This window comes from Toxotes jaculatrix, chromosome 3 (genome assembly GCF_017976425.1).
Source record: "Toxotes jaculatrix isolate fToxJac2 chromosome 3, fToxJac2.pri, whole genome shotgun sequence".
In the NCBI taxonomy this organism is placed as follows: Eukaryota; Metazoa; Chordata; class Actinopteri; family Toxotidae; genus Toxotes; species Toxotes jaculatrix.
The window spans coordinates 13290845-13304808 of NC_054396.1; the positions used below are offsets into that span (position 1 = coordinate 13290845).

The 13964-nt window shown below is 40.2% G+C and overlaps 2 protein-coding genes across 5 annotated transcripts; one reads left to right on the forward strand and one right to left on the reverse strand.

The window, feature by feature from the left end:
• Window positions 1-25: 25 nt before the first annotated feature.
• si:ch1073-456m8.1 (leucine-rich repeat flightless-interacting protein 1) lies at window positions 26-3779 on the forward strand. 3 transcript variants are annotated; one of them, XM_041033619.1, is made up of 6 exons: window positions 26-244; window positions 522-596; window positions 1462-1500; window positions 1773-1934; window positions 2121-2204; window positions 2542-3779. In XM_041033619.1, the coding sequence occupies exons 1-6, from the start codon at window positions 146-148 to the stop codon at window positions 3103-3105; spliced, it is 1023 nt and encodes a 340-aa protein (XP_040889553.1). In that variant the 5' UTR covers window positions 26-145; the 3' UTR covers window positions 3106-3779. The 3 variants fall into 3 exon arrangements, with proteins under 3 accessions (XP_040889553.1, XP_040889554.1, XP_040889555.1); XM_041033620.1 differs by having other exon boundaries at window positions 1465-1500; XM_041033621.1 differs by lacking the exon at window positions 1462-1500.
• Window positions 3780-5351: 1572 nt separating this feature from the next.
• Window positions 5352-13762, reverse strand: avil (advillin). Of its 2 annotated transcripts, none has more exons than XM_041033618.1 (20): window positions 13704-13762; window positions 13372-13474; window positions 13096-13170; window positions 12663-12859; window positions 12471-12579; window positions 12273-12383; window positions 11251-11456; window positions 11051-11129; window positions 10759-10857; window positions 10518-10671; window positions 10287-10387; window positions 9808-9945; window positions 9461-9574; window positions 9157-9336; window positions 8213-8361; window positions 7963-8107; window positions 7637-7825; window positions 7476-7544; window positions 7239-7349; window positions 5352-6733 (listed from the first exon to the last, which is right to left on the reverse strand). In XM_041033618.1, exons 2-20 carry the CDS (start codon window positions 13429-13431, stop codon window positions 6620-6622), a joined length of 2400 nt encoding a protein of 799 aa, XP_040889552.1. In that variant the 5' UTR covers window positions 13432-13474; window positions 13704-13762; the 3' UTR covers window positions 5352-6619. The 2 variants fall into 2 exon arrangements, with proteins under 2 accessions (XP_040889552.1, XP_040889550.1); XM_041033616.1 differs by having other exon boundaries at window positions 9461-9619.
• Window positions 13763-13964: the final 202 nt, after the last annotated feature.

The following is a 13964-nucleotide window of genomic DNA, read 5'->3' on the forward strand; positions in this document are numbered from 1 at the left end:
TGGCTTTCCGTAGATCACGGCCTGGGCGTCGACTGTAAACTCAGTGCTGCTGCTGCGTAGGAAACAAACACCAAACACCACTTCACCCAGAGAGCTCGGAGGTGTCTCTTACATAAACAAAGGCTTAATATAAAACATTAAAAAAATGCACTCAGCCACGCTGGACAGCAGTGGTTCTCCAAAGAAGCGGACGTTTTCTCGGGGACTGAGCGAGGACGAGTCTCTGCGCAGCATTATACAAGAGGTGAGCGGAGAGAAATCACGGCGTCGTTAGCGAGACGGTTTGTTTACAGCTAAAGCTAACGCTGCGGCCGCTATACCATACAATTTTACGCTTTTACGCGATTTATATTAAAAAAAAAAGTTTAGTTAGTGGGGACGTTAGGCCATGTTTGTTAACCGCTAAAGACGAAGAATGGCTCGGATAAACAGCCCGTTATTCTGACCAGGCCTGTCAGCTCCAGTCCACTTCTCCAATTATTTGCTTACTCGTTGTTTTTGTTTTGTTTTTGTCTCATCAGACTGAGAGTTCATCCAGGCGTCTGGCACGGAGCGACAGCCGAGCAGGCACCCTGAAGAAGAGGAGCGACAGTCAGGTAGGAGCCAGGAGCGGCCACAAAAAAAATCCCTCTGTCCTATCAAACCTGACCGTGGTCCTGATTATCTCCAGTTTATGCTTCCCATTTCTTTTTTATCAGTGGTGCAAAGTAACTAAATTCTTTAATTCATTGCAGTTTTGAGGTACTTGTACTGTACTTGAGTATTTCCATTTCTTGCTGCTTTATTGCTACTTGTACTTCATTCATTTGACTGTTGTGGTTACTGGTTAGTTTTTAAACTTAAGATTTCACATACACACACTTGTGCTGTTTAGGTGTCTGTGAGTTGTGAATAGTTCCATTAAAGAGTCTAAATATGAACTAAATATTCGCCTTGGTGATCTATGTCACAAAGACTTTTAAAAAACATTTATTTGCTTAAAATCTAAACCTACGTTCAGTCATTTTGTCTTAAAAAAAAAATCATTATCTCCGGCCCTCTGCGCTTTCCTCTAATTTAGTACTGAGGTGAAATGACAGTGATTCTAATGCTACACAAATCTTAGTAACTCAGTGTAAGTCAGTTTTGTGACCTAAGCTGTAGCTGTATTGCCACTCCAAGCGTTTTTATCATTCTCTATCGCATACAGTATTTTGAGAGTTGTTATCAGACGTGGTGCCTCAATAGTGTTTAGATATCACGAGCTGTGATTTCAGTGTACAAAAACCTGTGACGCCAGACCAAGTGAAGTCTTGTACCGAAATACCATGTGTGAGACAGAATTTCAAAGTGTATGTTATTTACATGTGTTTATGTTATTGTTATTGTGTGTGTGTATGAGAGCAGAGGAGCCTCTCAGAACATGTTTTGTTTTGTCTTCAATTAACGTTAAAATAATTTTTTATGTTTTGCTCCCTTCAGCAGTCTGACCAGGATCTCTTCATGGGCCTCCCAGAAATGGTGACCATTTCTTACTGTTATTCCTGTTATCCTCTTGTCCTTGTTGTTGTCATTATAAATATAATGATTTTTATCACTATTTAAAACATTGTTTATATTTCTGTCGAGTATAATATTAGATGAATATTCCTTTGCATATGGAAGGACTGTCATGCTTCCAGATGAGGCCTCCCACCTCTGAGAGCTCACTGAACACTTGCCCTCCCACTGACTGGCACGCATTCCTCTAAAATTGCCCACACTGATTTGTTGTAACTGTGTTTGTGGCATAGCTGGAGCTGCAGGCCAGCTATGATGAGGTGGTGCAGGAGCTGCGTGGGCTGGAGGTCGAGCGAGAGGCTCTGTTGTTCCAGGTGGATGTCCTGCAGGACACGCTGGAGGGTGTGGAGGAGCTGCTGGCGGAGGCCCAGAGGGAAGCTGGCCAGGCTAGTTTGGTACGTCTTCACCAAAACTGAAACACCACTTCACTTCACTTGGCATTTAGTGTTTCTTTTAAACTTTGTTTAGCCATTGTCCTTTTCTAGTATAAAGTTCTTTTGTTCCTATTTGTAACAAGTAAGTTTGAAACCGAGGAGCTGCAGGTCCTCTTGTGACTCGATCATTTCTCTCTGCCTTTGTAGGAGTTGGAACGAGAGAGGGAGGCCAAGAGGAAGCTGGAGAGCATGGTCTGCTCTCTAATGCAAGAGGTGGAGCGATTAAAAGAGGTAATGTGAAATTTGAAGTGAGAATATTACATAACATTTTTTGCAAAAGGTTTTTAATTTTGTGTATAAAGATTTAAAGGCTTATGGAACCTGTTACCTAATGGTTTGGCAGGAGCGTGATCACATTTTACTGAATGTGAATAATGGAGACAGTGAGTGTTTGGTTTTTTCCTGGGTAACTAAGCTGGCCTTAACCTTTCACTGCCCACTTATGCTAATTAGTGACTATATTACTAGCTGTGGTGGACATCATGTCATGCTACACGTGGTTAGTCGTGTTTTTTTGTTGTCTGTTCATGTATATAGTTCATTTGAGCAATTGAATTTCTCTTTGCAGGAAAGGAACAAACCATCTGCTCTTGTGAGCACACATGGAAGTGAAGACGAAGCAATGACACGAGGACACCAAATGAAAAACGATGCCAACGAGCAGAGTCAAGCTGCCCACAGAGAAGACAAAGACTTGTCCCTGTGTGAACCTCACAGCGGGGAAAGCAGAGATAGAGCATCTGAGGAGGTGGGACAGGGTGAAGGGGCTGAGGATCAAGGAAGAAACCTGATGAAGCAGCGGAGGATGGTCCATAAGCCCCTGGGCTGCATGCCCTCTCTTGCACTGGACAACCCGGTCTCTGAAGACGGGGTCCTCAGGAGGCCTTACGAAAACGGCATTGATGACGCACGAGATCCTTCACCGGACAGGAACGACTCAGACAACATAAGTGCCTATGAGGATGCATCCGCCGAGACTCCAGAGCAGGAAAGGATCTTTCTAGGTGCTGGAGACACTTTGGAGCTGCCTTATGATTCAGAGTGTAAAGAGAAAAGTCCAACTGCCAACTGTCAGGTCAACAACAGCGAGACCCATGACCCCAAAAGCCCTGATAGCTGCATTGTGTCTTAACTGTTTTATCTATTACTGGGGAAGAGGACAAAGATTCTTACTGATCATTCGCTCTTTGATTTGCAGTTTACCTAAATCTGATCTTTATGTTCTTAGAAAACTCTTGAGGATCTCGACAACGCTCAGAGTTGCTGTAATTAGAGCTCCAACAGTAAATGAATTGCTTTAAAATGCCAAAAACGTGCTGGTTTCGGCCTCTTAAACGTGAGGATTTGTTGCTTTACTTTGTGAGTTATGATAGTCGAAGAAATAGCTTTGGGATTTGGAGTACCGGTGGGACAAAAACAAGAAATTTGAAGACATCGCTTTTTGCTGTGAAAAATTATGATGGTCATTTTTAATTATCTTTGGCCATTTTTAAAAAAAACATTACCAGTCGATTATTCAAGAAAATAATCTGCAGATAAATTGATAATGAAAATAGTCTTTCGTTGCAGCCCTAGCTGTAATACACTGTAGTAGAAATGTAAGATTCAGTTTTTCGCAACTAAGCAACTCAGGATCCAGGTGGTTTACTGCTTGGAAGTCCACAAATGACTACTTAATATTATTTGCCAATTATTTCTTTTTAATGTCTTAACTTTTCTGTGTTTTAAAAAAAAAAAAAATCTGTGGATAGACATGGAAAATACTCCATGTTGCTTTGAGTGTTTATCTCTTTAGTAATCTTTAAAGCTAGTTTGTTTGTACACTAACAGCTGCTAAGACACAAATCAGGATTTACCTGTTTACAAAATACAGTGCAGTACATTTGGACAGGGACTGCTGCTGTCACGGCTCCAGTCATATCTGCATATTTAGAAACAGGAATTTGGAGAGGCACTCTGAACATTTCAGACACTCACAGCTTGTTACAGCTAGATGAGACGAATATAGCCTCACGTACGATGAAATGATCTTAAATTAAAATCATCTGCAGTCAAAGATTTGGTCTGACTCAAAAGACGGTTTACGTCATGTCTGACATTGGCCTTTGACAGATCAGACACTGATAATCAAAGCCGGCTACAAGGTTAATAAGGTTACAAGATAGGAAGGTTTTTTTTTTTTTAAAACAAGACAAATGCCATCTATTTACTGCCTCACTGATTCCATAAGTAAGATTTTATTTTTTTATTTTCGTACTGTCCCCCTTTTCCTGTTTTTTATTTTGAAAATCTTTAGGGAAATTGATTTGGCTGCATTTGCACTTTTGAAAGTTCTTGTATCGTGGCATAAATTTGTCAGATTACATTAGAAACAACATTCCCTTTACAACCAAACACGTCAGCGAGAAATAAACAGCTGGCCTGCTTCAGGCTGTTTCCTCCCTGCCTGCACGGTGATACTGTATGTTTGCACATTTGCAGAGTGAAACTGAACTGAAATGAGTCTCTTTGGATGTCTTTGATTGCTGTACACACTATTTAATCCCATTTTATATGGTCATTTTTTTCTTTTTACAATGATTCATTTTTTTAATGCTTGAGTCAAGAATAGACCCGTTCACTTCGTTTGTAATAGTTTGCATGAGCACCTTCGAATGTATATTGATTTCCAAACTGCACATGAATTGATCTGTCATTTGATAGTACTTTTGCACGCAGTACTTTCACACACACACACACACACATTAAATAATACTTTGATCTAAGTTTGTTTACTGCGCAAATTGATGTTTTAAAGGGATTTTCAAGTTTAATTTTGTTTGCAGAACAACCATCATTCTGTCACGCCCCAGTTTTTAAGGTGGATCTTTAACAAGATTAGCAAATAATTTCAGTTTTGATGGAACATATCACATGACCCTGAAATCTTTTAAACGAAAATCACAATTTTTGATTCTCCCATACCATTTATTTACATTTATGGAAATGCATTTTGTTGCATATCATGTTGCAGGTTTAAGGCATCTCATTAATTTCTGTATATTGAATTGTCTTTTGCATTACTTCTATCACACAGTGCTGTTTCAAAACTATTCTGGTTCATGTGCTGACACTTTAGTCTCTGTTGTGTTGACTGCCTTGGTTCACAAACAGCTCAGATGACTGCTGGGAAGTTACTGTTACTGTAATTCACATGTGCTGTGGTGGTTCATTGTATTATCAAAAACAATTCATTTTCTTTTCCTGTTCCTATTTCTTGTCAGGTCAAAGAAAAGTTGTGTCACTCTGACTTCAGACTGGTCAATCATCATATTTTTTAAAGGTCCTTTTCACTATATCAGGGGAAACTGCCTCTCTGATACTGGCGCTGTTGTTTTGAGTGCACAGCAGTGACTTTTTCACATTCTATTAAGTAATGAAATTGTTTTTGTGTTTTATATTCAGACAACAATGCAAAAAAATATGCTCTTACTGTAATTCCATGTGCTTTATGGGTCTAAATATTTTTGACTTGTCCTGAGCCTTGAATTCAATGTTCAGATGTAACAGTAAATGACATAAAATTTATACTTGTACCTGATATAACATTTCAGACATATCAAAATAAAACGAGAGAATAATGCTGGTGTTGATTAGTGATTTGTGTTGACTTCTGTTTAAAATATTCATGACCATGACCAAGATTCATACCACAATAAAGGAATCAGCATCACAAGCTGCTACAACAGCACAACACAATTTGTGTTTTAAATTTGGAGGTGAAAAAAGGAATTAATTTTCAGTTTTCTTCAGTATCAAAGTAATTCAGTGATGCATAGCAAAAAAGAACTAACAAAATGTAAACAAATATAAATGTATGCGTTTACAGTTTACTATTCACACAACTGAAGATTTTTAACTTTTAATGTTACATTTTGAAGAAATACTTTGTTGAAAGAAAAACAAAAACTCAAGAAAATCCTTTTTCTAATATTATCGTCCACATTACCCAATGACATCAACACCTCCCACCGTCTCAAACAACAAATAAATCAGGAGTGCCTTAAAGCCTCTGTCTTCTCAAACTGAAAAAGAAGTGACCGATTACTGCCTTAACCTTTTCTCCTAATTACCAGATCTTGATCTCATAATCATGACATAAACAATGAGTTTCTGTCAAACTTTTCTAGAAACAGAAATCCACCAGGAGCAGCTCTGCTCTCTTTGTACTCCTGCAGGTAACTGAAGTAACTGGCCTAAAGTTTTTCATTTTCTTAACCTGACATGCTGTAACATTACTTGGCCAACAGAGGGCAAACTCGATCTTCATTCAAAGGAGAAATCAGAGCTCTGAACTTCTGGGTGTTAAACACACAGCAATATAGTTTTTAGTTTTTTTTCATACTGAGATTTCAAATAATGTTACCATTAGCTACAAATGTCCTTGTATGACATCTATATAGGTTAAAAAAATAACGTAAACAAAACCAATCTGTATTACAATGATTTGAAACAAATTTATGAATCACAACATGTTCAGGGCATGAAGAAAAAGTCCTGCAATCAAAATCTGTGAACAAAGATATTTAGCCAAAGTGGAACGTTAATAAGGGGAGGGGACACAAAGAAAGAACTCATGTTGCCTTTAAAAGAACAAAAAATATATATCAAAACATCCCTTTTTCTTTCTTCATGTTCAGCTGTTTCCACTGCGGGAGGCTTGCAAAGTCGTCTTTGGTGATCCCAAATATGTCCCTGAAGTCAGGGTCAGAGAGGTGTTTCTGAAAAGCATTTCACAAAATATAGTGAGTTATAAAACACAGCTTACAGTCCAGATTTCTATGTCTGGAGGTGGTGAAGCAGACATAAGCTCTGTGAGGTCACAATCTGTCACTGATAGCCAGTAGCAGCAAAGCATCATGGTAACAGATAAACATGTAAAATATTTTCTTAAAAGTATGTTTTCTTTTCCATGAGGTGAGTATCACATTCTATTTATAGAAGGTTATGTTCCACTATATAAACAAAAAAAACCCCAAACCAAACCAAAACAAAAAAAACCTCTCGTGAGTGAAAACAAGCAGCAAACCATTGCAGCTTTATAAATAACTTCTGGTTGTTGTTCATCAATTTTTGCTATAGCTGGTTGAATTATGCAGAAGGTTTTACAGTTCTTGGGGGAAGATGCACAAACATGGCTCCTTGCTGAAGCTGTATTATTAGGAAATTCATCAGACCCTGTTCAGCCCACACTGCACGCACACGCGCACACGCACACACAGCTACCTCTTTCTGGGTTGGGTCAACACCTTCGGGCAGCTCATTGACGAGTTTATTGACCAGAGTTTCACGAGGAAAGGACTGGAAGTTTTTCACACTTTCAACACAGTTCTGCTCCTGGAAAATCCCATTACAGGAACAACAGTTTAACAAGAACGTAAAAGACCATGCAAAGTACAGGAAAATAGCGGTTTCTGTGGGTTAAAAAAAAAAAACCTGAGAAATGAATAAGACTTTACATACACGTGTAACATGAACAGGTGATGCTACTTCACCTAACTCCTTCTTCAACTCTTCATAGCTCTTTCCTCCCTAAAAACATAAGAAACATTTGTCAGTGCATGCCTTGTACTCATCAGTGTACATGCTGATGCCCTATTTTGTCCAAAAACCAAAACACTCACGCTCCATTTGGAGGGATCCCAGGCTGTGAACCACCCAGTGAATGTTGGCGGCTCGAACCCTTGCTTGACCAGGATGATTGGGGTGTCAGGATCCCTGTTGCCCGGGTGGGTGCGCAGGTACTCCTGGCTAGTGACCACTGCTTCTTTGCGCTCAACCTCATTGGCCTCTTTACCTATCCAAAGAAACACCTGAAGAGGTGGCAGAGTTAGGAAAAGAAAGAGTTGCAGGAAAAGTCTAATTGACTCTAAAAAATAAATAAATAAATAAATAAATAAATAAATAAATAAAAAGATCATCAAACTTTGTGAGAAACTGTCGCAAACACCTGGTCCCATGTGTCCAGTAACATGACGTCATCCTCACTGAGGTCGTCCTGTGTGAACTGAGTCACCTCGGTCACAATGAAACGGCCTGTCTTATTGGAGCATTCAAACAGACGCGGCTGGTGGTCTAAAACTGTCTGCTGTAGTCTGCGGGCAACAACACATAACTTGCAAAACAGTGGAAAACAAATGTGTTTCCTCCTCAATGTGCTGTGTTGCTCCCAGCGTTAGTATTATTACTATCTTCATTACCTCTTGCCATTAGCATAGGGAGCTTTGCCTCCAAGCAACTCCCAGAATTCCATGGGCTCCTGACCCTCTGCCACAGTCTCTTCTGAGTCTTTCTGGCCAATCACAGAGCTGACCTCCTTGGCCATGGCCCTCTCATCTCCACTTGAACCCTTACAACAAAAAATCAAAATGACATTTTCAATAATTTGATCATCTTAAACTACAAAGGTGCTGAAAGTTTAACATCTAATCTGATCAAACCAATTTGAATCCGAACAACTGACATTTTGTGATTTTAGGGACATTTAGTTTTTTGCGCAAGAAAACTTGATGGCCAAAAGTTTGTGGACACACAAACAAGTTATGTAGACAACCAAGTATTATATCCACATGTGACTGTTGAACATCTCATTCCAAAATCATGAACATTAACATGTTACTTTAACAGCTTCAACCTTTCTGGACTTTCCTCCACATTTTGAACCCTGGCTGCAGAGATTTGCTCCCACTCAGCCACAAGATCATTAGTGAGGTCTTACACTGATGTTGGGCAATAAAGGCCTGTGTCTCAGTCTGTGTTCCAGTCCATTCCAACAGTCTTAGATGTGGTTGAGGCAAGGGGCTGTGTGGAGGCCAGTTCTCCAACAAGAAACAGAGAAACCAGTCCCTTACTGAAATCACTCTGTGCAACGGGAAATTATCAGGAAAGCACCTTCTCCAAAGAAAACTGCTGTCTGAAATATTGTATGTTGTTGTTGTGTTGTAAGAGAAAAAAAAAAAAACTGAGTGTGGTTGTGCACACACTTAAGATCACATAGTCTATTTTATTTCACTTTTATGCAACTGTTGTTGATTCACTGATATAAAGATACAAGTTGAATGCTACAAAAATATGATATTGTGTCATCTGTCTATTGATGTAATGCTCTCTTATTTTAACTCTGTTTGTTTAACGTCTTTGTTACCTTTCCACACCACAGATACATTCCTGATTGGCTCTTTAGTAAAAACACATCATTGGAGTTCAGAGAGCTGGCCAGGGCTGGAACCTCAATGGCTTTTGTGTTGGATGGATCAGAGCCGTGGACCTGGAACAATCTTATCGGAGGCTCTGGGTCAGAGGATCCTTTTCTAGATGTGCCCCCCTTCCAGAAAAGAAAGGACATATTCTGTACTGTTATGAGAATTCAATACACCCACCAAAATAACACTTAAATAGAGAAAAAAAAACAAAAACAAATAAATATAATGCTACAATAACAGCCATACCTCAAAAATGACCATTTTACCCCTGAACATCGCCATAAAGTGTCTTGGTTCTTTGCCCATGGTTACTCTCACTTGGACTGGCTCACCACCATACTTCTGATCCAAGTTCACAGCCTGAAATGCAGAGGCTGCCAGTTCATCCTGTGTTGCATGACGCCCCTAAAATAATGAGTCGCAAAATAGTTTAATTTTACCTGAGGTGACAATCGGAAAAATTCAAAGCACTGAACGTTCAGGATAGATTTTTTTTTTTTTGTGAGCAACTTTGGAAGAAACTTAACATTGTTGTGCAGTATCCTGATTTACTATTATTACGTAGGTCACTGTGTGTTACAGCCCATCCTCACCTGCCATATGTAGAGCAGGTAACACTGCTTGTTGTTAACCAAGTAAGTGTAGAGGATCAGGTAGCAGTCTCCCCCAAAGAAGAATCCCTGCCATCGGGGGTCCACAGGCACAAGCTCCAGATTCTCAATTCTCCACACCTGAGTACACGAAAAAGGTAAATGAACACTGACACACAAATGTCAGAAAACTGCGGCTGAACCACACTGTTGTGTGGTTGCAGTCCAGTGATGTCTAAGCAGTTGTCTTTCCTTTGACACATGAGTGCGACCTGAAGCTCTGAAAGTTTCAACAAACCACATCAGCAGTATTTTTCTTTATAAGAGTTGCATTTAAAGTTTGTAGCTACACTAGTGGCCCCATGAGGCAGTAATGGTCATTACACACCAGGAGAAAAAAAACCAACACACGACAAAAGCACAGGCATAAATAATAATTATATTAACATAAAATTAAATTCAGAGTACAGTGTAACAGATACCTCCACTTGTCCTGTGCCATTGTCCACCATTCGCTCCTGTGCAGCAACTTCTGGCATCACATGCATCAGAGAGGCGTCAAATTTCTCCTGTGAGATGTGAGCTGAAGCAGATACAATCATAAAACAATAAATCGCAAATCAACAACCAATGATGTTTTTAATTAAGACAACAATGTGCCTTTCCTTTCTCACATGTTGTGTTTCTGTGGCTTTACAAACAAAGGCACGTACCCACTTTCCCTCTCGTGTGCGCTTTGCCGAGACCTTGAGTCTGATCCTTTACTGTCCACCTCTGGAACAGCTGCTTGAAGAGAGCTGACTCTGCCCCGTCGTTCACCGTCTCCACGTTCGTAGTGATGGGGTAGTTCTTCGCTTTGATGAACTCCTGTAACAGTCAGTCAAATACAACATAGGAAATAAATATATCATGTTAGATCAGTCAAACACAAGCTAACGATGTAGTGTCACTCACCAAAGCTCTGGCCATGGCAGCCTGTCTTTCAGCTTTGTTTGCTTTCTTCCCCTTCCATACAAAGATCTTCGCCCCTCCCTGGTCCAGGAAGTAGCAGTCCTAAAATGGTCATTTCACAAATAAGTTGATAAAACATTTCATCTTCACATTCTTGTGTCCAAACAGCATTGTTAAAAATTTAAACCTTTAGCTGTGTAGAACTAGATGAACAACTGTACCAAGTTTTACTGTATAGCAGCACTGGGATTCATCTCGATGTTCTCACAGTATAAAGTATAGTTCACCAACTCACATCATGGTTGAGGAGATCCTGAACCAGTGGTCTGGTGGCAACCTCTGTAACCTTCATCTGGCCACCAGCGTCTGAAACACTGAAATGAAGGTGCAGACAAATAAAATCAAACAAGACTTTATATGTGAATGAATTCTCACCCACAGACACACATGAGACACTGAGAAAATTTGGATAACATAGGTCAGAGAGCAGCTCACTGGTAGAGTGTGAGTTTTGCCTTCTGTTCCTGATCAGCAGTTTCATCAGGAGGTCCGTCCGTCAGACTGGAGGTTCTTTCCCCGAGAGCTTCATTCAGGATCTCCATGGTCTGAGGGGAGTTGCCCTCTGCATCGCCCTCGATCACTCTGATCTCTGCCCGACCTCCTCTCTCTCTGTCTCGGATGTCTTTGGCTAACAACATGCCCTGAGAAGCAGAAGTACAACACAGAAAGGCTACACAATCCAGAAATCTCAGACTTCAATCTATAACCTTATGACGAGACACTGAAAAAATGTAACACAAATTTCACAACTTACTTCAAAAGTAAAATGCTAACAATGTGCCAATGTCATGTCAAGATCATTGTACTAAAATATGTCGCCACAAGCTGATTTTGGCTGTGCTATTTACAGTTTTGAGTTATTCAGCACGTTTAGTAAGAACAGAGATTTAAAAGGTCAGTTATCATAAAAACACTAGTTTTATCTGCTTTTCAGTTCACACTTTGTGTTGGTTTGTCAGAAACCTCCTTATTACTATAAGACATGCAACATGTAAACTAACTACCAGAATATGACCCAATTAACTAAAAAAAACAAAATAGTGTAAATGCCTAGAATATGAATTTCAGGAATCTGAAAGTCTCACGCCTCATTGCATTGCTGTTTGTAAATATGGTTTGAACTGCGTGCGGTGGGACAATGAGCCAGTCAGAGCCTCCGGCGTTTTTGCAGGAAGAAGGAAATGAGCGTCAGCAGTGCACTCGCAAGACTTTCCATAAAGGTTTAATGACAATGATATTTAGATCTGGGGGAGGGGGAAGGGTTTGGTCAGCAAGGCAAGCACCCAGCTTGATTCATGGTCTACCAACAATGTCTATCATGGACATCCAGAAAAGAATGATGTGTCTTTAGAGACAATTAGACTGTATATTGATATTTTTTTTTTTGTGCAGCCACTCTGGGATCCAAGCCATCCAGCCAACATACACAAACACCCACACAGTCACTAAAATCTAACCTTCAGCTTCTCCTGCTTGTTGCTCTTGGGCCCGTTCCACTGAACGATGGTCTTTCCAATGTCCAACAAAAACACATCTCCGAGGTTGAAGCTCTTCCAGCTCATCTCCACCTGAAACAAATTAAAACATGAAGCACTCTTTCTACACAACTTCCTGTGTGCCATAATGTTACATAAGCACTGTGAAGCGTGGCTCACCTCCCTGGCAATCACTCTTTTCTTCCCTTTCACATGAAGCAGCCTCTTCACATCATAGGTGTTGGTTTCAGTGTGCCTCATACCTGATGCAACCCCACCTTTCTTATAGCTAAACAAAACAGGATGATTATATTTACAGTTTTATTTTACTGTCTTTAAATAATGGCCTACTGTCCCAACACTTTCACTCACATTATTCCTTGTTTGAAGTATCCCCTGAAGGCGTCAGACTCATGGTTCTGAACCTCGCGATGCTGGACCGGAGTGGAGCCCAAAAATTCATCAAGCTGTATGGTGTAAACAGCAGCTGCTCCCTGTTCATCCTGAGTGGACTGTGAACCGATCCAGTAGTGGATATCGTAACACAGAGAACTGCTCACCTTCTGTGTCTGTGGAGAAGCAAGAGTGGAGAGACAGTGGGTGTGGGGTGGTGTACAGATGAGAATGTTATCTGATGTGAATAAAACTATAAACACAAGACCATTTTGTCACTGCTTCATTATTCAAAACACACTACATACCTAAAGAGCAAAGTCTACACATGCAGCAGTGAGCTTTACTAGACAAACAAGCAGCCCTGGCAGCCAAAACCACAATGATTCACCAGTCACCTTCTCAGACTTACAGACAGAAGTACGTAGCAGTCACCCTCATAAAAGTTTCCATAAGATTTCTCTGGGACTTGTACCAGCTCCATTTTCTGTTGCGCAGGGAGAAGAAAAGTCTTCATTTCAAAACTAAAAAGTAGAGTTGTTCAGTTGTTGCTGCTCAATGGCTGTGTCAGTCATGTTCTCCCGGACAAGCAGGAGTTTGTTCGTTTTTTTTAATGGATGAATTCAAACAGCCGATTTGGGCAAAGCTCAGTCCATAGTCATTGCTACAGAAACTAAAATCACATTACCTCGATTCTCCAGATTATAATCCCAGGGCTGTGAGTTACTGCTCGGAATGTGTACTCCATGTTGCTCAGATGAACTCACTTTCTGTGGCACTTGAGCACTTCTCTGGAAGAGGAAAATCACAAATGCAAAACTCATTTTTTTGTGCATTTAACACAACCTCCTTATGGAAAAGCACACAACACAAATATTTGTATTTATAAATAGATTCTAACTTCCCTGCCTTTTTCCTTGATAAATTGCAAGATGAGCTTTATAGCAAACTGATCTGGAATCATACAGAGGGCCAACACAATCAAATCTCATAGTTTCTATATTATCAAACTGTACATACCTGATATATCTTGTTTGAAGAGCTTTCTCTTGGCTTATATGATCTTCCAGCAGCTGATATCCTATGTGATAACAAAGGGGCCTCAATCCTCTTCCCCTCAGTGCCCCACATTTGCCTGTGTTTGCATGTTTCAGGACCTTTCACGGTGTTCTGCCCAATCACTGAGGACGACTCACAATCCTGTAGGCAAATGTGCTGAAAAAAAAAAGGATGGACTCATATTCAAATGCACGCACAGCAACGCTGATCATTGCCGTCATC